The sequence below is a fragment of the Telopea speciosissima genome, chromosome 5 (genome assembly GCF_018873765.1).
Source record: "Telopea speciosissima isolate NSW1024214 ecotype Mountain lineage chromosome 5, Tspe_v1, whole genome shotgun sequence".
Taxonomy (NCBI): Eukaryota; Viridiplantae; Streptophyta; class Magnoliopsida; order Proteales; family Proteaceae; genus Telopea; species Telopea speciosissima.
This window is the reverse complement of record NC_057920.1, coordinates 60004312-60029818: the sequence shown is the minus strand read 5'-3', so window position 1 is coordinate 60029818 and position 25507 is coordinate 60004312. Positions and strand designations below refer to the sequence as shown.

The 25507-nt window shown below is 40.8% G+C and overlaps 1 protein-coding gene and 1 pseudogene across 1 annotated transcript; both read right to left on the bottom strand.

Moving 5' to 3' along the window:
- Window positions 1-826: 826 nt before the first annotated feature.
- On the bottom strand, window positions 827-7940 carry LOC122662438 (annotated as a pseudogene).
- A 14806-nt stretch (window positions 7941-22746) lies between these two features.
- LOC122662267 lies at window positions 22747-23274 on the bottom strand. Its single transcript, XM_043857846.1, has one exon. The coding sequence runs from the start codon at window positions 23197-23199 to the stop codon at window positions 22747-22749; it is 453 nt and encodes a 150-aa protein (XP_043713781.1). The 5' UTR covers window positions 23200-23274.
- Between the last annotated feature and the right edge of the window lie 2233 nt (window positions 23275-25507).

The window sequence follows — 25507 nt, the reverse complement described above, 5'->3', positions numbered from 1 at the left end:
TCGGTCAGTCATTTTTCGTCGATCATTGATTACTGTTATTGATCCTTTTCTTTTCTGGTCACTTGATTGACAGGTCAGTTTTGACTGAAATAGATTTCGATCTATTTCTCTTGATAGACCACCTTTTTTATGATTTTGATTAACTTGATCGACAATAGAAAAGAACAAAAATCTCGATATTATGAGAAAACATACTAAAGTACAATCAAATTAATACCCATTCAACATAACTTAAACAAAACTAAAAGAAAATAAAAACACACAATGAACTATATATATATATATATATATATATATAAGCAGTTGGAGCAAGAACTGGCCCAACTCGGCCCAACAAATGAAGAAGAGGACGATGAGGAAGAAGGGTTCAGTATGGACTCCCTATCCTCCCATCATCTTCATGAAGGGCAGTTTGCCCAAGATCCAAATGAGCAAGATGACCTGCTCACCCAACAAGGAGAATCCGTCTCCTCAGCCCACTCCACAACAAGGGGTCGTGGAAGAGGACGTGGCAGCATAGTCAGCCACCTGCCACGAAGATCAAACAGGACCCGATAAGGGCCCAATCAAAAAAAAAAAGAAAAAAGAAAAAGAAGAGAGAGATTATTTCAAAACCCGTGGACCCGGGTCCAATATATATATTTACCTATTCAAATGGGAAATTTTTTTTTTGGTCCAATATAGGATAGTGCATATCAAGAAGAAGAGTTGTCTACAACGATACATTCAAAGAAATAGAAACAATTTGTCTTGATCTATGAAAATAAAATTTTTGTGATCTATCTAAATTCAATGTTGTCTTGGGCTAGCTCTCCTGGTATAGCTTGCTAGCAAGCTTTTAAAAATTCTTAACCCACACGCACTGCCTTGTGATCTGATGGTGGAGCAAATCTCTTCCAAAACCAGTGGTTCTGCCAAAGAAGAACTATCTCCTCTATCGGAACTTGCTTCGTCTCCGGCAGGAGAAAGTAAATGAAGACGCTCATGAAGACGATCAAGGCCACGAAACAACAAAAATATACCAAAATTGAGTTTACAGAGAGAAACCAAGAAACATTGTGCAACCAGAGCAATAAATAAGAGGTTATTGCACACCGCTACACTTTGCCCAACTGACCTTATTTCCAAGGGAAAGATCTCACTAGTGACTAGCCATCCCAGAGGCCCCCATGACCAACCATATGCAAGGACGAATAAGCAAATCATCACCACAAGCAACGCTGCATATCCTTTGGGAAGCTCCACTCCTTTTCCAAACTTGAGAGCTAGAACAATGGCCACCACCACCTGTAATTTTATCAATGAAAAAGGGAATTAATTTGCTTTGAAGGTAAGAGTTAGTTCAGTTCAGATCAGGCTCCTCTCCACTGAGTTTGATGGTGATGCATGCCCAATCAACCATTGGGATGTGTGCAGCACAACCCAGCCGTCGGATGCCTCATTGGGCGATGCCCTCCAAACAGAGGAGCTAGATCCAGTTCAGAACTACTTATTTTACAGTCTTTGGATATAAAATATGAAAAGCTTTTACTCATTTTTGTTGGTTTCTACGATAAAGCAATTAAGTAGCTTGATGTGAAGACTTATAAGTACTTGGGTACCCTCGCTTTAACAACTAGCTTTTAAGGATGAGTTCTACCCAAGTCCCAACAATTTAATGCTTGAGACAGACGAAACAAAATAAAAGAGGGGAGAAGTGATTACCATTGAGCTGATCATTTGAAAGCCAGCTTCCAAGAAGAGGAACCTCTGACCTTTCCTATCAACAAGATACATGGAAACAATTGTTGCGACCACGAGCATTGTACTAGTTATGATGGATGAGTAGAGAGATGTGTTAGTCCCAAATCCCAAGCTCTGAAAAATAACTAGAGCATAAAAGAGTATAGAATTCATGCCGGTGAGCTGTTGGAATGCCGGAATTCCCAAAGCTCCAATCACCAATTGTGGGCTGTGTTTACGCTTCAAAAGGTTGCAGAAAGGATGCTCAACTGCACGAGCTGCTTTACTTGCAACCATTAGATCTTCAAACTCTGCATCCACCTTACTTGTACCTCTAAGTTTCTCCAAATTCTCTCTTGCTTGTTCTAATTTGCCTTGTTCCACAAGGCTATTGGGAGTCTTAGGTAGAAAAATTCCCCCAATAAACATGAGAGTTGCAGGAACCATGGCTAGACCTAGAGACAATCTCCACCCCCAAGGGTGGATTTTATCTGTGAAGTAGTTAATAATGTTTGCTATTAGAATGCCAAGGCAGGTAGTTAGTTGGAACAGTTGGTTGATACTGCCTCTAATCTTTGGAGGTGCAGTCTCTGAGAGATAAAGAGGGACGGCCTAATTCCCGAATCTGATACCGATACCGTGAAGGATACTGTCGATGATGAGCATGATGATGTTGATGGCGAAGGCATTAAGGAGTAATAATGCAAAGTATATTTCATTGTCTTAGGGATTCTCTGTACAATGAGATATGTATAATAGATGACAATAAATAGAAGGTGATGAATCAAAGGGATAGAGTTGCCATGCAAGGCTAGGATTGATATCAATTGACTGCCAATAATAGTTCTAGAGATATATCACATGTGATAAATGAGCCATGCACTCTTTAGGAAAGTTGGTGAGGTAGGTGAGGTAGGTGCCATGGCTGTCCAGGATTGGAGTTACTAATTCTGGAGGATCACAATCAATCTTGGGATATTGACATGTGATGAAAGGTGAGTGATACTCTATTGGCCAATGGGAGAAAAGATTCTCAACTATCCAATACTGTCCAATACACCCCCTCAAGGTGGAGATTCTATGGCTCGGATCTTCAGCTTGTCACGAAGAAAAGCAAACCGGTTTGAAGATAGACCCTTTGTCATAATATCGGCGATCTGATCAGCGGTGGCGATGAAGCGAACATTGAGTTCCTTTTTGGCGACCTTGTCGCGGACAAAATGGAAGTCAATTTCAACATGCTTTGTACGGGCATGAAAAATTGGATTAGCGGACAGATATGTAGCTCCAATATTATCGCACTATAGCACGGGTGCCTGAGTGAGAGGAATGCCTAGTTCCCCGAACAGAGATTGTAACCATGTGAGCTCGGCACATGCATCAGCCAATGCCTTGTATTCTAATTTAGTAAGGACCGTGCCATAGTCTTTTGCTTCTTTGAGTTCCATGAGATGAGGTTCTGACCCATATAAATGGCATATCCACCTGTGGACTTATGATCGGTATCATCACCCGCCCAGTCGGCATCAGTAAATGCCTGTAGCTTTTGGGAGCTAGAGCGGGTAATGGGTAGCCCATAATGTTTCATGTGCTGCAGATATCGGAGGATAAGCTTGACCATAGACCAATGATCAACACTTGGAGCGTGCATGTACTGGCAGGCTCAATTGACAGAGTAAGTGATGTCCGGACGGGTCAATGTAGCATATTGTAACACTCCAACTATGGACCGGTATTTGGTTGGATCAGTGAACAAGGCACCCCCTGTGGACGATGCTTTAACGGAGGTGGCTATGGGGGTGAGAACCGGTTTGCAATCACTCATTCCTGACTTTTCAATCAGGTCTTTGATGTATCAAGCTTGGGATAGAATCACCCCAACACCCAAAAAGAAGTTTAAGAGGCCCAGATCAGTGATGGCAAATTCAGACGCAAGATCTGCCAGTAACTTGGTGATGTGATGGGGGACATTTCCTGTGACCAAGATGTCGTCCACATAAACCAGGACATAAGTGAGCTTCACCCCGTGTTTATAGATGAACAAGGATGTGTTTGTCTGAGATGGGGTGAACCCTGATGAGACCAAGAACTGTGACAACCGTTGAAACCAGGCCCGCGGGGCCTGCTTAAGCCCATAGAGTGACTTATGAAGTCGACAGACATGATTGGGCCTTGTTTGGTCTTCAAACCCCTGTGGTTGAGTCATATACACTTCTTCATCAAGGATGCCATGTAAGAAAGCATTTTTAATGTTCAGTTGGCTAACAGACCAGCCATTGGAGATGGCAAAAGAAAGAATTGTCCGAATGGTTGTGGGTTTGATGACTGGACTAAAGGTCTTATCATAATCAACTCCGTGCTGTTGATGGAAACCCTTAGCCACCAACCTCGCCTTGTAACGTTCAAGAGAACCATCCGCTTTCCTTTTGATCCTGTATATCCACTTACAGCCAATTAAATTCATGTTAGGAGTACGGGCAACGAGAGACCACGTGTTATTACGCAATAAGGCATTAAATTCCTCAAACATGGCAAAGCGCCAATTAGGGTCACGGCTGGCTTGGGTGTAGGTTGTTGGTTCAGCTTGTATGGATGATGAGAGATTGGTATGAAGAGAGGAGGGTTGAGGCTCGGTGAGAGCATAAATGTCGCTTAAAAGTCTTGTCCGACGTGGAGGACTTGGTGGCGGTGAAGATGTGGGGGAAGTAATGTTGGGAGCCGTGGAGGGTGTTAATGGAGCGGTAGAGGTGGTGGATGGGGGGTCAGGTGGGTTCGGGTTTGCGGGTTGAGGTGGAGGTGGTACATCCAATGGTGGTAAAGAAGTTGGGTTAAGAGGTAGGGATACCCACGGGGTGATGAGTGGTGGTGATTGAGGTGTAGTGCAGTGGGATTGGTGTGTTTTGAAGGGAAATACATTCTCATCAAAGCGCACGTGGCGGGCAATGTAAATCCTATTGGTCTCAATGTGCAAGCACCTATAGCCAGAGTGAGCTGGGCTATAGCCCAAGAAAACACATGGAGCAGATCGAAATTCCATCTTATGATTATTGTAGGGGCGCAAGAAAGGGAAACATAGACAGCCAAATGTCTTAAGAAAGGAGTAGTCTGGTGGATTGTGAAACAAGATTTCCAGAGGGGATTTGCTATAGGTCACTGTGGAGGGCATCCTGTTAATGAGGTACACAGTGGTCTCAAAAGCATAGTCCCAAAAAATGTGAGGAACAGAGCCATGAGCCAGCAAGGTTAGGCCTATTTCAGCAATGTGACGGTTGCGACGTTCGACCGTGCCTTGTCGCTCATGGGTATGAGGGCAGGACAGCTTGTGTTAAATGCCAAGAGAGGCAAAGAACTTAGCCAGAGGACGATACTCTCCCCCCCAGTCGGTTTGAACCGATTTGATTTTGCAAGAGAATTGTCGTTCCACAAGTAATTGAAATTGGTTAAAAGTGGAGAAAACTTCAGATTTGGTCTTTAGAGGAAAAAACCAAATAAATTTGCTAAAATCGTCCACAAATAACATAAAATAACGGTGTCCCAAAGATGATAGAGTGGGGGATGGTCCCCATACATCACTAAAGATTAATTGAAGAGGAGTAGTACTTCTTGATTGAGTTTCCCTTAAAGTAAGGCGACAAAATTTTCCCAATTGACAAGCAGGGCATAAATATGGTGATTTAGGTATTTTTGTGTCATGCATAATAAGTTGGAGAACTCAGTCATGTGGCTGACCCAACCGGTGATGCCAAAGGGCGTAGGATGGCTGAACAGTAAAATGAAAAGAGGGAGACAGCAGCTGAGATGATTGAAGGGAGTAAAGCCCATCTTTACTCGGCCCCAAAAGAAGAGTGCGCCTGGACTTCCGATCCTTCACACAAAAATAAGATGCATGAAATTCAAAGAATACATCATTTTCAAGTGCGAATTTCTGAACCGAATTTAAAGATTTTGTTAGATTGGGAACATGTAACACAATGGATAGAGAAAGAGACCGAGAAGAAGATGGGAGAACAGATTGTCCAATATTTAAGATGGGAAGAGATTTACCATTGCCAACCATGAGTTCATTGTCACCTTTGTAAGGGTCATAAGATGAGAATGCTTGAAGATCTGGCGTAGCATGATGATTAGCCCCTGTGTTGGCTATCCATTGGGAATGAAGGGATGGGTTTTGGGGTGGCGGATATGAAGGAGTGGTGTAGTGGGCGTGAGGGGTGGGTGGTTGAGTGGATGGAGAGGGGTAATAGGTGATGGGGGTATTATTTGGCCGGGAATAGGACGGGTAGTGGCTTGGGGTGGGTAGGATTGGTTTGGAATTTTGTCCTTGATTTTGATTTTTGTAATAACACGTGTCTGCTTGGTGATTTGTATGGCCGCAAATGGTGCATGGACTGTGAGCAAATGCATTGGATCGGCCGAATACACTTGGCTTGGTTGGAGGACCACGACCACCAAAGTGACCACGTCCGCGTCCCCTGGAGGAGCCACGGCCAGCAGGTGAAGTGCGTTGGCCACGGTTTTGCTGGGCAATATTGGCTGATGCAGTGGCTGCCGGGTCAATAATAGCCTGGCGAGATGTTTGAAGATGTTCATGGCTCAACAGGAGACTCATCAATTTGGAGAAGGGAATAGGATCAGAACGTCCCATAAGAGTGGGCACCATAGCTTGAAAATCCGAGCGTAGGGCTCTGAAAATATGGATGTTGAAGTCCGCCAATGGTAACGGTTTGCCTGTCGCAGCAAGCTCATCAGATAGTGCTTTGGCACGTTGAAGAAACTGGGTTATGTTTTCATCAAGTTTTTGAAATAAATTCTATAGTGCCACATTGAGAGATAAGAGACGTGTAGTTGAGGAAGAACTGTATGCATTATGGAGGGCATCCCATAGGTCTTTGCTTGTGTCACAGCCAACCGCAAGAGGGAGGGCTTCTTCAAAGAGAGAGGAAATAAGGGTGCTCATAATTGCTGCATCTTGCTCCATCCAAGTTTCGGCAAGAGTAGGGTCGGTGGGACATGGCTTGGTGCCATTGACATAGCTGTAATATCTATGGCCTTTGAGAAATGGTAGTACTTGAGTTTTCCAATACACATAATTTTTAGATGTGAGTTTGAGAGAAAGCACATGATGAGGATTAGATGAGATAGAGAGAGGAGTGGTAGCCAAGGCCGTGGTGGTGTCACCCATAGTGAGAAGAGATAACAAAGGAGGGACGAAAATGGGGTGGTGGAGGGATCGAAATTTTGAGTGCTCAATGGAGCATGTGGCTCATGATACCATAATAATGCAAAGTATATTTCATTGCCTTAGGGATTCTCTGTACAATGAGATATATATAATAGATGACAATAAATAGAAGGTGATGAATCAAAGGGATAGGGTTGCCATGCAAGGCTAGGATTGATATCAATTGACTGCCAATAATAGTTCTAGAGATATATCACATGTGATATCACATGTGATAAATGAGCCATGCACTCTTTAGGAAAGTTGGTGAGGTAGGTGAGGTAGGTGCCATGGCTGTCCAGGATTGGAGTTACCAATTCTGGAGGATCACAATCAATCTTGGGATATTGACATGTGATCAAAGGTGAGTGATACTCTGTTGGCCAATGGGAAAAAGGATTCTCAACTATCCAATACTGTCCAATAAGGAGTCCACCAAGGAAGAAACTGATAGAACCAAAGATGATGCTTGCTCTCTTCCCTTTCTTTCTGGTTAAATATGAAGCACCAAAGGTGGAGACAAGGCCAGCAAAGTAGAGAGAGGAAGTGAAGAGTGTGAGGAGCTGGTTATCATATTTGCAGTAATCTTGTCTCCTTGAGATGTTCTTGTTTCCTTCTAAAGATTTTTGGGAAGAAATGAATTAAGAAGTCATCCACTGAAGTCACCCCACCGGAGACACCAAGTTTGTATCCGAAAAGAGAACCTCCAATGGCTCCAACACAACAAGCAAAGATAAACGTTCCAGTGATCTTGTACTCAGAAAGGTGGTCCGGATCCTCTACTTCCGCCTACCCCTACTTCTATGTGCGCCCTACACACAATGGGATGCGCAAAGACCGCCTTACCCCTGCCCGAGCGGGGGTAAGGCGGTCTTTACGCGCCTCGTTGTGTGTAGGGCGCACATGGAAGTAGGGGCAGGCGAAAGTAGAGGATGTCGATTGCATAAAGGTGAGCATTTTTAGCAGTCTCTAGGTCCACAAATCCACCTCCTGCCATTGATGAACTTCTTTAAGCTTCGTCTCACTTCTCTCTTTCCCTCTCTGCAAGCGTTAATCCATAATGGGTCAAGAACAATAAAAATTAAAATGAATTTATTTTTAATTAAATGATTATGAATGTTTTTTTATAGAACTTAAATGATTATGGTTGACTTCCACTCAAAGATGGAATATAACTATATTTTTAGATTCATCATGGATATATTAATTTATTAACAGATGTTATCCGGATTAATCAAACGTTTTTCTAAGTGGGCTTGCTACCGGACAAATAATAAGCTTGTTTTTTAATGTAAAATATTTAGTGCTGATTTTATAGTTATGGGACATTTTTCCTCTGTCAGCAGCGCAGCTTTGCGCCAGCACATGGGGGTGGGTGCAATGACCATTCTCCCCTCTACATAGGCTGCCCATGTGCCTGGACGCAGCTATGCTACGGAACAAAGAACATTCTCCCTATAGTTAATTAGTTATTTATTAAAAATTAGGTTAACTAATTTATTATATTATTGAATTATTCATCTCACAATTTAATAGTTATTTATTAATTAATGTTTACGCTAACTAATTTATTAGAGTACTAAACTACTATACTCTAAACTTGTTTTTTAGTGATCGAAAACAAATTCAATATTGGTACATGGTGCCAACCACTGGTGACCAGTGACCTGTTACATCGATCATTGTGAATTTTTCTCCTCTCAGGTTCTCTGTCTGGTCAGGTTCGTAGGTTCCTCTCATAGGGAAAGTGAAAATGACAACCTCACCCTGCCCGGGCAGGGAACCTGAGAGGAGTTAGATTCAATCATTGTTTATTTGGTGAATAATAATGGGAGTGAATCGTGGATGATTAAAACAGATTATGCTCCAGTAAATGATTGTGGATGGCTTTCACATCATATTTTTAGCACTTCCATATTTAGTTTTTTACAAAGCTACTTATTTAATTGGAGGTTTAATGCCAATAGTTTAATGATTTAATTTGATTATAAGATTTGGAAAACAATTTATATGTATTTGTAGATATAAAGGTTGGTATAAAAGAAAATAACCTTAGGGATTACCCCTCTTCCTAGTCGGGAGAAAGGGGGGAAAGTATTTTAAGGAGTCTCCAGTCACCTAGATAAGGGTTTAGGACCAATAAATGTGTCCCCATTTTGGGGGAGAGAATAAATGGATGTTACGTCGATCATCGCACGCATCTCTAAATAAGCTCAAGGTTACATGTTAAGAAGTTTTAGGTACTCAATCCACCCGCCCAGAGACCGGTCTCCTTCTATTTATACGATTCCTAGCCTTACTAGTCCCATTAAGTAATCATATATAGTAAAAATAATGAAAACTAACCATAATCTAGGTTGTTAGGTTGGAAAACTGAAAAAAATGTACGAGAAAACATGTAAAATAATACTAAACATATTATAGGCTATTATGAAAATTCTAAAAAGCAGGTAAAGTTTTGTTAGACATGGTATGAATGTTGGGTTAAACTAAATCTTATTTAACTTAACCCTAATTCTGTTAATTGATTTAAACCTAAAAATCCATGATCAGATTGAAACCTTAATTAAGATATTTAATAAAATTAAATACTTTAATTACCTTCATTTAATAAAGATTGATTAAATTGAAGATAGAAAAAATAAATAATTTACAATTAATTCAAGCTAATTAAATAAAATTCAGTGATGCAATCGATTTGTTGTGATTTTTCATGTATGTGTGGAATTTCAGAACCTTGGTCTTAGGTATGAGGTAATTTTTTTTTTAAAAAAACACCAATTCTTCTCTTATGCTTTTGTTATTTTGGAGAATACAGGCAATTGGCAATGATACAATATGCTGGTTTTTTTAGGTCAACCCTTTCATGCATCGATCTGAAAAAATCTAATCTACGAAACATTAGATGAAAAAATTTCATTCAATTAAATGCTCCTGCACATGCTCTTATTCTCTAGGTTTTTTCGTCCTCTATAAATAATAACAAGGTTCACAGAAACCATCTTCCTTTGCCAAAATTTACACATGCCAGCTAATTCCTTTAGAGACCGGCCATTACTATATCAGTTGGAAACTAATTATATTTAAATTATACTAAGCATATAAACAGGACCCGATTCTCTAGTACTTCATTGATAAACATAAGAATGGTGCAAAGGAACACCAGTTCAGTCTCTACCGCCCTCCACCACTAAAAAGGGCGAACCTAGTGCGCGAGATTCCTAACACTGCGGGGTCTGGGGACTGCCCTCCACCACTACAAGAAATTATTGTGTCCTCCAACTGCATCCAAGAGCCCAGAAAGAAAAAATTGTTAGAACAAGCAACTGTCAATATCTAGTCAATTGAATCTAAATACACTAGTAAACAACTAATTAACTAACTAATTCCTTGAGACAGGCACCATTGAAATTGTTTTTAAAAAGGTAAAATGTCAAAACTCAAAAGTGATGCAGGCTAATTTAAAAAATGCAAAGAGAATTAAGGTAGAAGGAGATTTGAAGTATTTTAATATGAACCAAATAACATACAAGATCAAAAGAAAATTCGGGGATTCATTCAACCCAAGGGTGGGGACTCACTCAACCAATTAAGAGTATTCACCTAACTCTTATAAATGATTCTTTGGTTCGCCTACAAAAAACAAAAAACTATTCTTTGGGTAATTTAGAGGGTGGGCCTTGGTGCATTGGTAAGGTTGGTCTATTGTGACCAAGTGGTCACATGTTCGAGTCTGAAAACAGCCTCTATGCAAAAGCAGGGGTAAGACTGTGCACATTATGACCCTCTCCAGACCCCGCAATGGCTGGAGCCTTGTGCACTAGGTACGCCCTTTATTCTTTGGGTAATTTCTAGTTTCTCTTTTAAGAACCTTGTCAAAAGAAGATAAGAAAACATTATCTATCAAAGAGGAGAAATGGTGAGGGGGGAGAGGGAAAAAAAGAGGGAATTTTTTAGATTATTCATATTTTCATAAAAATTAGAAGTCCAGAAAACAAAAAAAGGCACATCATTGTATTACCTGAATAATGGTCTGGAATTTAAGACGCAACCGCTGGTATTCATCATTGATCTTGTTTAGAGCCTGGATACACCTAAAAGTATAACACATAAAAGAAGGATAATTCTGGGATGTTCTGTAGTTAGGACAAACAAAATAGGGAAAAAGATGTCTACTTGGTGGAGTTTCCTATGTCTTCTCATATGGTACCATCAGATGACGACTCTACCCCCTACGTAGATACCCATACGTGCTCCCCCATTAACCCAGCCGCTTGTGTAGAGACCATGCGACCAAGTAGAGATCTCTTGCCTAACAAAATATATGAGAATTTTGACCACCACTGCAAGGCAGTTTGCTCACATGTGCTCCAATGCATTGTGGGGCCTCCATTGTTGGATCCAGGCAGGTTGAGCCAGGGTGCAATGTGATATATGCCCAAAAAAATAGGCATAGACATGCAAACCGACCAGCCTATTTATGATCATGCAGGTTCTAGTGTCAGGTAAAATTTTAAAAATAAAATATAAAAACATTTTAGTTTAATTTTGAATAATAAAACATCTTAACTAGGCTAAAGAGCGGATCTGATTTTGGAAAGATTTGTGGGTTGGAGATCGTTCCATTGAGGAGAGTTTGGGTCTAGATGCCTCTCTTTTTCCTATGATCCTCTATGTGAAGGACTTCATTATGGAGGGCAGCTGGATCTTGCCACAGGTTAATTCGATAGGGCTAAGTGACATTTTTTCTCGAGTGGCGCAGGTCAAACTTTCTTCTTCTCAGGTGGAGGATAGGTGCTATTGGTGCCCTACTATTAGAATTAGTTCATTGATCCAATTACATCAATGCATATATATAGGTACGAGTCTGTTGCGACAAGAACTGGGGTGGAGCGTGCCGTTTCTGCAAAGAAGAAAACAACAATAGAGGACTGGGCTGAGCCGGTTTAGTTGCTCCGATGCCTAAGTCAGAACTCTCTAGTAACAGATTGTAGTGATTGAAATCAGATGATCATGGAAGGAGGTTACCTGGTTATTTATAGGCGATTGGGAGAGTCCTGCAGGCGGTGACGTGACTTAATAGGAAAAGGAGATCCCTTGGCGTGAGTTTAGGAGACTAGCAAAAAAAAAGTTTGGAGACTAGGAGTTTTTTTAGGGTTAGGGATGAGTCCCCACTCTATCACGCCTTATCAGGCTGGATTGGCGGGTTATTTTAGGGTGTTAGGGCCACCCTGCTTCATTTTTGGGATATGATTTCGCCGTTTCATCCGGATTTGTTATCGTGGTGCAGTCGGGCCTCTGCTAGGATTGGGTTGCCATTTATACTAGGTCGGCCTTTTCCCCACCTCATCCTTCCTGCAACGACCTAGTAGAGTGCCCACGCCTCATTCTCTCCGCCCTCTCTCCCGAGAGGACACACGTGTCTTCCCTCTATAATTAGGTGCCGGTTTTATGATGTATCAAGTCCTATTGACATACAATGATAGAGTCCTTGAGTACATGAAGTGTTATCACATATGAGAAGTAGAGTTCTGGATTATCATCACATGTGATGATAAGAGTCCTAAACCAGATATGTTATTATCACATGTGATAAGAGGTTGAGCCGCAACTACCTTGTAGTAAATGATCACGATCCAATCTTATCTCGGTAAATAGAGTTTCACTTGTAGTGGAGATAAGGTAGGTGAGTGATTGTAGGAGATCGAGTTGGTTGAGCCTTTGTAAGAGATAAGGATAAGTACGGTTGATACCTACATACATGGGGCTTTTCTCTATCTCTTCGGCTTGGGATAGAGATTCGTATAAGAAATACTAAGGTCCCCTGGGCCTCTAAGATTTGGAGAAAGATTTTGTTGCCTCATCAATCTTTGTTTGGCTGTACTTATTTCACTAACTATACAAAGAATGGAGATGTGCCCATGGAAAACTTCACTATTCTCCAAAAGAAGTTTTTACAATCTAGGGTAATGCAACCATGCCACTCATTCTCTTGATATACTAGAGAAAAGGTTTCAATAAAACACTTGAAAATACAGAGAATATCCAAACTTTTTGAGAAATTTAATGAAAAATTATACATAAAATATAAAGAACAAAGAAGATATTAACTACTGTACTGAAATGATGGCACCTTAGCAATGCATTATAACTACAGAAGAATACATAAGCCATTTATAGGTGAAAAAAAATATGTAAAGCTTAGAGAAAAATATTGACAAGTAAGTGATAAGAATAGGAACTTCTTACCCTCCTTTATCATTGGAATCACAAGCTTGGTGAAGTTCATCACAGGCGTCCCTGATAAGCAGAGCCCCAATACTGTATCACCAAATACATAATGTACACAAAGTAACATAGAATTTATAATTATGATCTGGTAGGATATGTAAACACACGTCTCCTTCGTTGTTCAAATGACACTTAAGAAATTTTGAGGCCAGAATGAACCATTTGTAATTTGTTGAAATTCTTTAAACAAAATCTATTTTTTTTAGGTAAATGAAAACATAGAGCCTAATATTGGTCGGACAAAGCATCATTTTTTTTTTTAGATGAATGAAAATATACTAACGAAGCACATATAAACTTTTCCCACAAAAAAAAAGAGGGAGGGAAAGAACGTGAAAGAATACAAGGAGAAAGCTCCACAACAAACCAATGGACTAACCTACGGCCTAGTCAAGCTGAAAGGAGACCATGCAAAGAGGAACAAAGAAAATATCATACCGAAACAATCAATCAACTATCTATAAAGTTGACCAGGAGGTATGGGAGGAATCACCCAGCTCCGATTTGATTCTCGCCATTTATGTCATTGGCCCCTCCATCCATTGTGTGGAATTACACAAGATTTTGCCAACTCTTTAAATTGATAATTATTAGAAATACCATAGAAACTACTAATGATGCAATTACAAAAAGCTCGATGACTATGGATTACAAGGGGGGAGGGGGGGGGGGGGGAGGAATGATATATCAAGAATTTCAACTAAATCATCAATGGTTTGTAAAGGGAAAAAAAACAAAATATTGAACGCCATAGGAATTAGAAAATAACAACGCAGCAGAATGGCAACTTGCAAAAGAAGAAGAGAAAGAGAAAGACACACACACACACACACACATGAGACAAATATTTACGTGGTTCACCCCCTAGAAGGTAGGCTACATCCACGAAAGAGCGATAGATATCCAGATCCACTATTTCTGTGAAGAAAATACAAAACCTCTCTCACACCCTTAGTCATCTCTCAAAGAGAAAACAACTTTTATAGTTACAATATAGAGAAATCCCTAACCCATGAAATTACAAACTGCCCCAGAAACCCACCCGATCTAGTCCGGGTTCCTAACCAACATAGGACAAATAATATATCAAATTGAACAACTCAACGAGGGAAACAGCCGCCAAAGATCTTAGCATCCTTAACTTATTTCTTTCCTTCCTTCCTATAGAATGATTTCTCATGCATTTTGTTATTTATTTGGACTTCAAAAAGATGTCATTCAAGCTCACTTGCACAATAATTGGTTAGACAAATAAACTGCGGATATTACCTTAAGCTGCTCCCTTTGAGCTGGTGAACATATAACTCCATCCCTTTGAAGTCAACAATCGGTGCACTCCTAATGGATTAAACACAAACAAAACTAATTAATAAACCAGTTTGTTAAGTCAAAAACCACCAAAAAGATGTAAGGAGGGGAAGTACAGATATGTGTTCAGTTCCACAATGATCTTTACAGCCTCGTTGATGAACAACTTGATCACATCAGTTACAATTGAAGGATTGCTTGCACCTTGCAATGCTTGAAGCTGAGCAAATTGGAAGTCCAATATTCCCTGTAAAAGAAAACAAAAGGGGTGGGAGAGACAAAGTAATGAACCCATTAAAACCTTGCAGGAAAAACTTCAAATTCGTAAACAAAAGAATGCCAAACAAAAATGAAAGATTGGTTATACCTCTTCGTACATGGACTGAACGAAACTCTTGAGCAGTTGTCTGTAACGCTCAACCATTTTCTCAACACTGCAAAGAAAACTGAAAAGAAGAGATGAAAGAGCAATTGACAGATGCCTGAAGGAGACAGATTGAGAAAAGAAAACAGTGGGAATTGGTTGATTTATTGTAGTCGTAAATTTTAGGACAACGACAGAGAGGACACATTTTTCTATTTTAAGGGAAAGTTCGTTTTCGTTTTATGAATGTTTAAGAACTTCCCAAAAGTTTTGATTCTCGAAAGATTTTGGGGGCTTTGGACACCTTTATCTGCCCTATTTCTTGGGAGGTCAATTTCTTCAAATTCCTCTAATAGAGGAAGTGGAAATGACCACCTTATCTCTGTCCGAACACACTGTCTCGGTGGGTTCTACCTCTTCTATTAGAGAAACTTGGGGAAATGGAACGGGCAGGAAATGGAGCAGATAAAAATACCTCAGTGTTTGACTCCCATTCTAGTACGAGAATGGATCTCGAATGCTAACAAACGCACACATGGAATACACTCAACTGGGTCCCACATGGCGGATTCCATATGTGGGCCTCTAAAACGTACAAGAATGAGAATGGGTTCCGGGCTCCACCTCCTCGTCACCACTCCCGCTTAGTTCACGAACGAGAACCATGCTAGTTGGATTCCTTTTGTGTGCCTAAGGAGTGTACAAGACGGTTCTCGTACATGAACATGAGGAGTCCCCTCCCTCTCCCTTTCCCTTTTTCAAATTGACAGCCATTAAACCTGACTTTTGGGATGAACCATTTTACCAAGAAATCCAGTTCGACCGGTGTCCCACACCAAGACTTACTTTTCCCAAATCATGACTTTGACCTGGTTGGTCACTTGAGAGTCAATCAGACAAAAAAAGGGATCCAGGTGTGCAACAGATCTTGAAGTGCGGTACTGGAGCTTGCCACTTGGATGAGCTCTCATTTGGACTGTAGGGATCGAACTGTATCAGCCGAGTGTTGTACACATGCAATGAACATAAAGATTTCTTAATTTTTTTGGTGATAAAAAAGAAAACAATATATTAATATAAGAAACTATATACAGTTTTTGTGCTTAGAGCATGACGAGCCAAATTCACAGATATAGATATACAAATAGGGTCTCCCTGTGAAATAAACCTAATGTTACTATAGGAGTCTAAAATATAGAGCAAATCATTAAGATTCTGCAAGGGCCAAGCGGATTTAGTTGGAGATGGAAGAACATCGGTGATCGTAGGGTAAGAGCACCATACTTCTTGAAACTGCAACCCCAAAACTGAAGCTTAATCCAACCCGGTCCGAATACTATACAATACTGGTTCTAGTTCCAATGCAGCCGTCTGATAACCAGCAACAAAAAAGTAAAATCTTCCTCTTTTCAAAAAAAGATAGGACCATCCTGCTGTACTTAGCTCTAGTATGTAGTATCCTACACAAATTAAAACATGAAAATCTAGTTTTGGTAAGTCATGAAATTCTAAAATAGAGATGCAATGATCTGGATCATTATTTACAGTCGGGGATGCAGTATGGGGGGGGGGGGGGAGATATTTGCATATCAGATAAATAACGTGAAATTAACTACATAATCTGAGTCGGAGTAGGACTCTCTGACCCAAACACAACCTTATTCCGGGCTGTCCAAATAAAATAACAAGTTATAATGAACACACTAAAAAATCAGACTAGAGATTGTTTTTCAAGATTGGTTTTAAGGAACATAGAGATGCAGAAATGTAGCAAATTTGGTGAATCCAAAAATTCAGTTCTCAGACCCAGAGATCCTGCCACCCAAAGATGCTTAACCCAATCACAAGATAAGAATAAGTGCCCGTATGACTCTGCACAATTTCCACAAAGAGCGTAGGAAGGGTCGATCGGGAGCCATTTTGAGAGAGCAGCCTTGATAGGGAGTCCTGCATTCAGAAGACGCCAGAAGAAAATTTTAAATTTCGGATGGATGTGAAGCTTCCAAAAAATTTTGCACCAAGTACTGTTAATCAGATGAGTATGCTTAATGGAAGGATTCAGACTAGTGGCCGCAAACTTTGTTTTGAAGAGGCCTTGCTTGGAGGATATATACCACCAGCCATCTTCACAATGAGAAAAATTGAGAAGAGTTAATTTAGAAACGATATTAGGAGGTAAAATTTGGTTCAGGGAATTGACATCCCAACAGTCTCTTACCCTAAATCTTTCAATAGAAAAAGACAGCATTTCCTTATTAACAAAGGTTAAAGAGTGCTCTAGCAATTCCCAGGAAGGAAAGGAATCCATTTGTCAATCCAGAAAAAGGTGGTTCTGTCGTTGTCAACCTTCTTAATGACAGATTTTTCAAGATCTGGAATAATATTTGTAATACTATTCCAAACCCACGACCCCTTTCTTTAAGAAGTTTTTAAAGATTTCTTAATTTTGATATCCGGATTTCCAGTTTGACGTGCACCATCCAGCTGGTCCGATCCCCACGCTATATAGGAGCCCGATCCCCAAAAAACAAACTTAAGTCATTGGGTTCTTCGGATAATAAAAACCTTCTGCGCGGATATAGGAAAGGCGATTGAACAGAAAACAGTTGGCTTGAGGATTCGTAAGTCATTCTATGCCCCCATTATTTACAATTAATAAAGAGAATGCCACTATATTTTGTCCCAAGTGGCTGTTTCTAGGCTGGGGCCAATAAAAAAAGAAAACTGTGTAGTGTGTGCAGGTGTAGCCAAACATTAATACGTCTAAACATTTCTTGTTTTGCAAAGACCAACTCCTCACAATAATGAAGAGGTCAAGAGTTCCAATTCTCCGGACAAATTAATTATCTCCTACAATTCTCTGTCCGGTCCATTTTCTCAAGTCCCTGTAATAGGGGGCGAACCCCACCCAAGCAGTAGGTTGGGGCAGGGGATAAGGTAGTCATTTCAGCCCCACCTATGAGAGGAATTTGAGAAAATGGACGGGCAGGGAATTGTAGGGGATAAAGATCCCAACTCTCTTTGGGAGAAAGAATGCCACCTAGTTGCGCAGCGCAGTTTATACCTGTGCCCACACACACAGGGGTGCGTCGGTCATTTTGTGCGCACGAATGTGCTTGGACGCAGGTACACACCATGCTACGCAACCGGGTGACCTTCTTTATAAGGTAAATAAATGATATTTAATCATCTAATCCGAATGTTACTTTCTAGAGTTTCAAACTTGTTTAGGATTCTTCGAGATTATTTAATGCAATAATACATGAACTTTGATATCTATAGATGTGTATCTTTGTTCTAATTAATCTCTTAGATGGAACCCATCCAAAAACGAGATTTTTAATCTCCTCACAAGGAACAACTAACAATGACCCAAACCTAGGGAATAATAAGTCCCAATACTTGATTTGTAAGCGATTTTTCATTAAGGTTTTAATAATTGTTTGTTTTTTTTTTTTTTAACCCGAATATTCTCTAGGACCGGGGCTGGCCCTTAAGCTTTTATTAATGTAAATCAAAAGAATCAGAATACAAGAGGGGGGGACATGCCCGCCTTACCCCTTTCCCAACTCGAATAACATCTTATCTGACTCTCTAGCGCTCAGTAAAGCTCACTCCCACCTTGTACACTGTGCTCTAGCATCTAATAACCGCCATTCCAATTGCGTCTTCGTGTGCAATTTGTCGAAGCTCTTGAGGCAAGTGTGATTCCCCATGGAAAATTAAATCCCTTTTCCTTTCGCAAGCTAGATTTGCCAGATAATCTGCAACCCTGTTCCCCTAGCAGAAGGTGAAAGAAATGACCGGGTCAAGTAAGTTTACCAAGCCCAGAACTTCGTGGAACCAATACCAACATTCCCAACTGACATGTGTTTTAATAATTTTTGTTATAAGGAATTTCATTTACAAAAGTAGTAGCAGTTGTCATTAGCTGTCATAGCGACTAGGCGACCCAATACGATGGAGGCGATTCAGATGCAAGGCGACCAAGATGTCCAAGGCGTCCAAAGCGCTTGGATGCCTAGGCAACACCTTGACAACTATGGCTGTCAACAATACTTTGAGATTGATCATATTATCAATGTTGACAACTATTATAGTTAGTATTATCTATCGTAATATCTTTTTGGGAACAATTCATTACTATCTTTTCATTTCCAAATGTGAAACAAGAAGATTCTAGATAAATGTCAAAGGAGAAATAAAAGGAAATTGAATAAAGGAAAATTGGATGGCTTCTCATTTAATCACATCAATGTATATGAAATGTTAAATGTGTATAACACATGCACAGTAGGGATACAAGATAAGATTAGAAAAAGAGAAAATAGGGTAGAAACGAAAGGAGATAAAATAGGGGGGGAGGGGTGAAGCATAAACAGCTTTGTGGACGAAGCTATAACGTCTTTGGCTTAATTGAGGAAGCCAGACCTCATTTTCATACGAGAATTGATAAGAATCATTTTTGTCTTCAAAGTCTATATTCCCTTCCTCTTTAAGCCTATATTTTTTCGGCAAAAAGTCAGCGAAGTATATTAATAAGAAAAACCTAATTACAAATACAAGTTATCGTCCAGGCATACCCAAATGCACAAACATTACACATGCTTCATCACCTCCACCTACAACATAACATTACATATGGTTTCATCACCCCCCCCCCCCTCTTCTCTTTTGTTTAAGTTATCTAATATTTTACATGTCCTGTCTATTTCCAAAACTTTGCTTTCTGTACAATAATTTACTAAGGATAATAATGTACGTATTTTTGGTTTCCATCCCTCTTATTTTCTTGTGAAGGATTAGGACACCAAATCAACAGTGTTGTCCAGTCTGAGTAAAGGGTGTCTCTACATTCTCCAATCCAGTCCATCCAGTTCGTCTCCATCTTTTCACGTAGCTGAGTGCACCTATATTGATGGCTGACATGGCAATTTGGGTCATCCGAATGAACACCTCGTTTGCTATATGTTGTGGTCTAATAGTCTCCCATGTCAATCTGCACGTATCCTGTTTGTCCATCCTGTCAGTTGGGTAAATCTAGTAGATTGTCTTTATCTGAGTCTCATTTTCGAAGTCAGTCCCCCCCCTCCCCCATTATAATCTTGATCCCCTTCTCCAACACTTCCCGCCACTCCCCAGTCTTCTTTAGTGGTCTCACCCTCCCCAAGGTCCTCCTCTCCATCGCTTCCCGCAATCCCTTTGGCTGCATCCCTTACCAGTCCTACTAGCATTGCATCTTCACCATCTATTTGGTCTAGATTAGTTCATAAGTTATACCAAACCGCCCACTCACCCATACCTGGTCCTACAACCTCTTTACCCATGGCTCGTCCCACCCTCTAGACTTCAACTCATCATGCTCTCCCCTTGACCCATCTGCCCTTTCCACCAACCGTCATCCCATGGTACTTTGTCTCTATACCAAACCACTTACCGTGCTCACCACCACCACCATTACAACTGAACCTTCATGTTTCACGCAAGCCTCCAAGCATCTCTAATGGCACGCCACGATGACTGAAGAATTTGATGTCCTAGTTTGCTATAGCATGTGGTCTTTTGTGTCACATTTTCCTCCCTGAAGAATTTGGTTGGGTGCAAATGGGTGTACATAATTAAACGGAAATGACTCTCAAGTGGTATAAAACTCGACTTGTTGATAAAGGCTTTCATCATCAACATGGTCTAGACTACAACGACACGTTCAGCTTTGTGATTAAGCCTCCAACAATTTGATCTGTTCTGACCATTGCAATTTCTCAAGGTTGTCTATTCCGACAATAAACGTTCACAATGCTTTTCTACATGGCCTACAGACTGAAGAGATCTATATGTCCCAACAACCAGGGTTTGAGGATCGCAACCGCCAAGATTATGTGTGTCGTCTTCATAAGTCTCTTTATGGGTTGAAGCAAGCAACCCATGCCTAGTTTCATTGTCTCTCACAGTTCCTTCTCCAGTTGGGCTTCTTTGCAAGCTAGACAAATCCTTCATTATGTATTATCTAGGTTAGTTCGCATGTTCTTTATGTTTTAATATATATTGATGACATCTTAGTCACCGGTAGCGACTTTGTGCAGGTATATATCTTTGCTTTTTCGTCAGCCTGCAAAAGAATTCTCCATTAAGGACCACCGTGAGCTTAATTTCTTTTTAGGAATTGAGGTTGTTCTTCAGTCGAATGGTCTTATATTGTCACAAACTCGGTACATCAGAGATTTACTTACAAAGGCTAGCATGGCTTATTGTAAGACAGGTAGATGCCTACCTCTGCGTTGGACGCTGATTCAAGGGGTGCGCCACATCCGAATCCTATTCAGTATCACTCCATAGTTGGGGCCCGCAGTATTTTACCTTAACACTGTCTGATATTTCATTTGTCGTTAACAAGGTTTGCCAGTTTATGCAGTCTCCAACAGCTAGCTGATCACTAGGTCATGGTGAAATGTACTCTCTGGTACCTTCAAGCAATTGTTGATCATGGGTTACACATTGCCCGATCCTCATCCCACACCCTTCAAGCTTTTTCTGACGCGGATTGCATTGGTAGTGGTTCTGATTGGCGTTCCACTAGGGGTTTATGCCATTTTTGTTGGCCCTAACCTTATCTCTTGGTTGTCGCGCAAGAAAAAGACGGTTGCTTGTTCATCCATCAAGTTTGAGTATAAGGTGCTTGCTGATGCATCGGTTGAACTTATCTAGCTTGAGTCTTTATTTCGTGAGCTTGGTCATCTGCTACGTGGTTGATCCATTTTGTGTGCGACAATATCAGTGCCACATATATTTTGGCCAACCTTGTCATCCACACCGCACAAAGCATGTGGAGATCGATTTTTATTTTGTACTTGAACACATTGCGAAGCGTCAGCTTTCTATGCAATTCATCTCTACCCAGGATCAGCTTACCGATATTTTCACCAAGCCCTTGGGCACTTCGCGGTTCAAGTTTTTATGAGACAAGCTAAAGATTCGTAGTTCCGACTCTCCACCTTGAGAGGGTGTATTGACGTTCATGATATTGCCACATCAGTCCTACTATAGTTGGAGACTCAATATTGTGTCTATCTTGTATAGTAACCGTATCACTTGTGATAATGGTTTATAGTCAATCTCCTCTTTCCTAGTTATTGAGATATCTTAGGATTCTACATCTCTATAATCTATTTATACTCTCATTGAGGAGATCAATGAATACAATGAAAATCATTCACTAACAAAATGTTATGGCAAAATGTTTTATGCACAGCCATACACGGCCGTGTCTCCAACCGTTGGAAGGGTGAGAAAGGGATGTGTAATTACACTTTTGCCCCTACCCCATTCAAACCTCTACACGTATGTGCACATGGGGATGTGTAATTACACTTCTACCCCCATCCCATTCAACAGTTAAAAACTGTTTAACTGGGTTCCAGTTCCTCTGCACTTATGTGCAGGTGCATGTATGTGTGAGAGACTGATCGAGAGGTAACAACCTGTCCCATTTTTGCCATTTAGAAGGGGAGGAGGGGTATTAATGGAAACAAAATGTACAAATGGTTACCTCTCACATATACGTTCACCTGTACCTGCACGTACATCATTCATTCTCAACTATGTTATCGTGGACTAACTTTTAGAGTAAACAAACACAAAGGCGCAGCATTATGCATAAATGAAATGATCCATTGACCTGTGGCGTTTAATCGTTTGGTTTTAACTAGGAACAATACTTCATTTATTATCGGTTCATGAAATGATAAAGATACACAGAGGCAAATAAATAAGGAACTTGTATGGAGTAGATAGAGTATAATCGGTCAGAATTCAGAACCCTCGGGGACTGACTATAAACTGATTAGTTTGCTGCACCCTTTTGCTGGAGATACTTCTTCTTCTCTTCTTCGTTCATAAAAGAGGTTAGAGGGAAAGACTTGCCAACCCCCATGGGTGTCTTGAAGGTGATCTTATTCCCATCCATGCACATCTCTACTATAGGAACCCACACCATCAACTGCCTGGTTTTAACGCCGGTCATCTTCTTCATCCTCCCCTTCTCCACATACGCGGTCGTCTCAGCAGCATAACTTGCCTTGGTATTGGTTGCCACATTGAAATGCTCGTAGGCGGCCTTGCATTTCCACCATACGAAACCAGTGGCTCTCACCCTCCCACATTCTTCGAGTTCTCCGGTGGGAAGGACACCACTAGGGAATCCCAACTCTTTAACCAGTTCCTCCGAAAATCGATCACAAGCTTCTTTTCCACGCACGATTTCAGCTCCTGCTCTCTCATCTTCCTTGCTAGCCATGGTTGAGAAATTGAGATCGATAGACTTAATAGAATGGAGGAGGAACTGGATCTTCACCCTACTTGTTCTTAAAAAGAGTAATGTTTTGATGAAATCTGAGAATCGATACAGGCTATTTATAAGAGTATAAACTGTTAATCCGACCCTTTGAATTATTTTATTTGCTTTCTTCCATGTTGGTCGCTTAAGTAGGAGAAAGTCAAAGGAGACAATTTTGACGACTACTAATCTACTAAGACCTTCTAGAGAGGAAGGCCTGCAATGGTCAATGAGGCCACCGCTTTCAACATCGGCAGACTGGAAGTATTCTTTGAGTAATTCAAACTGGACGGATTTAATAAGGGTCAAGTGAAGGATCATTATCCTCTCCGGTTCCTTGTTTGGAACAGTTGTCTGGTTTCTCTCATAGGGGTTCGGAAATGATGACCTAACCCCCTGTTCAAACACACTGTCTGAGTGAGGTTAAGTTGTAATTTTCGTCTCCCTATAAAAGGAACTGGACAACTATATCGGGCAGGGAGCCATCTAGGATAAAAATTCTTCTTACACAGTCTTTACCTTGTAATATAGTAAATTTTAATACAGTTATTTTACAAATATATATCATCTTTTTATGTATATTTTTTTGAATGATTAAATGACTAATCTTTGTTTTTTTTTTTTTTTTAGTGCAAAAATGACTAATCTCAATAATGTTATATTACTAATTTTGCCAAATTATTTTGCTTTTAAAAATATAGAAACCAAAAATTTAAATGCACTTGAGAGGAATTAAACTAATGACTAGCACTCTCTCTCTCTCTCTCTCTCTCTCTCTCTCTCTCTCTCTCTCTCTCTCCTGCAGCCCCTGTCCTCTACGGATCCAGATCATCTACGGTGCGGGCTACCCGCCCTGCCGTGCTGTGCAGACACAAGGCGGCGCATTGATCGCCTTACCCCTACCTAAGCGCCTTGCCCGAGAGGGGGTAAGGCGGTCCTTGCGCGTGGCCCTGTGTCTGCGCAGCATAGGCAGGACAGGGCAGTGCACCGTAGAAGATCTGTGTGCGCCCTCTACTCTTATCTACTTTCCATTTTAGTCTATTTCTCGTCCTTTCATTGGAGTACTAAGTAATGGTCAACCCTAGCATGCACCATGTTCTAAACATCATCCAAAGATTGAACGCCCCCCCTTCCAACAAGCCAGATCGACGTGTATGGGCTCACACCAATTCGGGGTCATTCTAGCACACACATCTTTCTGAACTGCTCCTTCACTTGTGATGTTTGGAGGAATATATTGCTTCAGTTCAATGAAAGCTGGACTGGGTTCCCAAGTATCCAGCTTTTATTTTCTTGGTGGAGGAAAAAACTTAAGCTTGTTCCCCTTCCTACTATCTGGGGACCTCTCATTGTTATTGCATGTCAACAGATTTGGTTGGAGAGCAATAGAAGGAGATTTGATAATATTAAAAGACCTCACTCTCAGGTGGTGTCAATGTGTTTCAGAGAAGTGAGGTACTGCTCCAAGTCAGATGGGGTAAGAATTAAGTCAGTGCATGATTTATCATTGGCTAGAACGCTGCAAATTCCCATCTCCAAATCTCCTGCAAGGCCTATCTTGGAAGTAAAATGGAAGCATCCTCTTCTAGGCTGGTTGAAGTTAAACATTGATGGGTCCTCGTTGGGAAATCCAGGCTCCTCGGGTGCGGGTGGTATTTTTAGAAATCACAATGGCACTCCGATCAAGTGCTTTGCTACTTACCTGGAAGTTAGAACCAATTTCATGGCTGAGGTGGCAGCATTCATGGTGGGTATTAAAGAAGCTTGTGACCTTGGGCATTCCCAAGCTCTGGATTGAATGTGACTCAGTAGCAGTAGTGTCAACTATTCTTTCCGGTAAGATCCCCTGGAGTTACTTGCAAAGCTGGTTGTCAATCTCCCCCTATCTAGGCTCTAGCCAATGGAGAATAACTCATTGCTACAGAGAAGCTAATGCTGTAGCAGATGCACTTGCGAATCACGCCTCAAAGAAAAAAGAATCTAATTCCTGGCAGCCTTCACCAGGCTTCATTGCCCACTTTGTAAGCTGGGATGCCATGGGGCGGCCCTATTACAGGTTCACCTAAGGGGTGTCGCCCTTCTTTTGTGGTCTTTCCTGTTATGGTTTTCATCTTGTAACATCTTCTTTTCATTCCATAATCAATTCATTACTGACCTTTAGCAAAAAAAAAAAAACAAAAAAACCCTAGCATGCACAGATCTGAAAAAAAAAAAAAAAATCTAATTTACGAAACATTAGATTAAAAAATCTCATTCAATCAATTGCTCC

Excerpts from the sequence above, each read along its gene's own strand:
- LOC122662267 (XM_043857846.1), bottom strand. The coding sequence starts at position 23,199 with ATGGCTAGCAAGGAAGATGAGAGAGCAGGAGCTGAAATCGTGCGTGGA.